General features: G+C 37.4%; 1 protein-coding gene across 1 annotated transcript; it reads right to left on the bottom strand.

The window, feature by feature from the left end:
- Nucleotides 1-771: 771 nt before the first annotated feature.
- On the bottom strand, nt 772-1086 carry LOC127079361 (uncharacterized). The gene has a single exon (XM_051019754.1). It carries the CDS (start codon nt 1084-1086, stop codon nt 772-774), a length of 315 nt encoding a protein of 104 aa, XP_050875711.1.
- Between the last annotated feature and the right edge of the window lie 836 nt (nt 1087-1922).

Here is a 1922-nt window from a genome sequence, read left to right as displayed (position 1 = left end):
TGTGAAAGTAATCTTTTCTTGGTCATCAGGATGGATAGGAATTTGAAAAAATCATGAGTATCCGTCTAAAAAACATAAATGAGAGTGTTTAGCCAGTCGTTCAAGCATTTGATCAATGAAAGGTAATGGAAATTGATCTTTACGAGTGGCTTTATTTAGTTTTCTATAGTCTATGCACATTCTTCATCTAGTTTGAGTTCTTTTTGCAACAGATTCTCCCTTCTCATTACTAACAACGGTAACACCTCCCTTCTTGGGAACGACATGTATCGGGATGACCCAGTTACTGTCAGATATCGGGTATATGATTCCTGATTCTAATAGCCTTTGCACCTCCTTTTTTACTATATCACTCAATATGGGATTTACTCTTCTCTAATGCTCTCTAGAGGTTTTACAGTCCTCCTCTAGCATAATGTGATGCATACATATAGAGGGGTTTATTCCCTTTAGGTGGGAGATGTTATAGCCTAGAGTTGTTGGACATTTTCTTAAGACATGGAGTACTTTTTTGGTTTCTATCTGTCCTAATTCAGTGTTGACTATAACTGGTACTTCAAGCTCGGTATCTAGGAATCCATACCTTATATCTTTGGGTAGTGTTTTAAGTTCTAATGAAGGTTTCTCGAGGCATGGTATTGGATTTGAGTTTAGTGCTAGACTTTCTCTCAGACTGTCATCGACGTATGGCTCATGCCAATTATCATCTTCGAATATAGGAGGTGTTGGAATCTTCAGTACTTCAGTATACTTAAATGGTTCCTTCTCCATTTATTTCACACATTCGTCTATGACGCCTAAGAGACAACATGAGTCATCTATAGCTGGTGCTTGTTGGAATTTAGCTAAGAGAAATTCAACTTTTTCTTCTTCGACTTCGAATGTCAGCCTTTCCTTCTTCACATCTATGATGGCTTCGACTGTGGCTAAAAAGGGTTTTCCTAAAATAATAGAAATATGGGAATCCTCTTTTATATCCATTATCATAAATACGGTAGGAATATAGAATTGTCCAATACAAACGGGAACGTTCTCTAGCATACCTACGAGAAACTTAACAAAACGGTTAGCTAGTTGTAGAGACATCTTTGTTGGTCTTAATTCTCCCAAATTGAGTTTTTCGCATGTGGACAAGGGCATTAAACTAACAATGGCTCCTAAATAGCATAGAGCTTTGTCTATGATAAAATTTCTGATTACACATGGTATGGAAAACTACCAGGGTCTTTCAGTTTATGAGGCATGTTATTTTGAATGATAGTGATGCATTCTGCAGTAAGCATAACGGTTTCATCATCCTCAAAGCTTTTTCTTGTTGGATAGAATCTATTTAAGGAATTTAGCATACGAAGGAATTTGAGTAATGACTTCTGTGAATGGTATGGTTATTTTAAGTTGGTTCAGAAGTTTTACGAATTTCTTGAATTTTCCTTCATTTTTGGATTTAACAAGTCTTCGGGGATAAGGTGTAGGTGGTTTGTATGGTGGCGGAGGCACATAAGGTGGTTCTTTATCTTTTTCCTCTATGCTTTCATCTTTCTTTCCATCCTTGGTTGGTTCGCTTACCTTTTCGGATCCCTTACTAGAATTTTGATACATGGCCAGATTTTGAGTTCTTGGGTTAGTTGGTTCATCTAGTTTTGTCCCACTCCAAAGTGTGATAGCGCTAGCATGGCATTTTGGGTTGGTTAAGGTTGACCAAGAAATGCTCCAGTTGGGGCTGCTATTGCGGCTTGTTGTTGGGCTACTTGAGAGATATGGGTTTCTAACATCTTGCTATGGGTAGCCATAACATCAAACTAATTTGACAATTGTTTCATCAGTTCACTCGTATGAGCATTTTGATTTGCAAATTCTTTATTTTTTTGAGCTTGGGTATTAATGAAGTTTTCCATCATGATCTCCAGATGTGGATTTCTAGT

The sequence above is a fragment of the Lathyrus oleraceus genome, chromosome 5 (assembly GCF_024323335.1).
Source record: "Lathyrus oleraceus cultivar Zhongwan6 chromosome 5, CAAS_Psat_ZW6_1.0, whole genome shotgun sequence".
Lineage (NCBI taxonomy): Eukaryota > Viridiplantae > Streptophyta > Magnoliopsida > Fabales > Fabaceae > Lathyrus > Lathyrus oleraceus.
The sequence above is the reverse complement of the archived record's forward strand: the minus strand, read 5'-3'. Positions and strand labels throughout refer to the sequence as shown.

Excerpts from the sequence above, each read along its gene's own strand:
- LOC127079361 (XM_051019754.1), bottom strand. The coding sequence starts at position 1,086 with ATGTCTCTACAACTAGCTAACCGTTTTGTTAAGTTTCTCGTAGGTATG.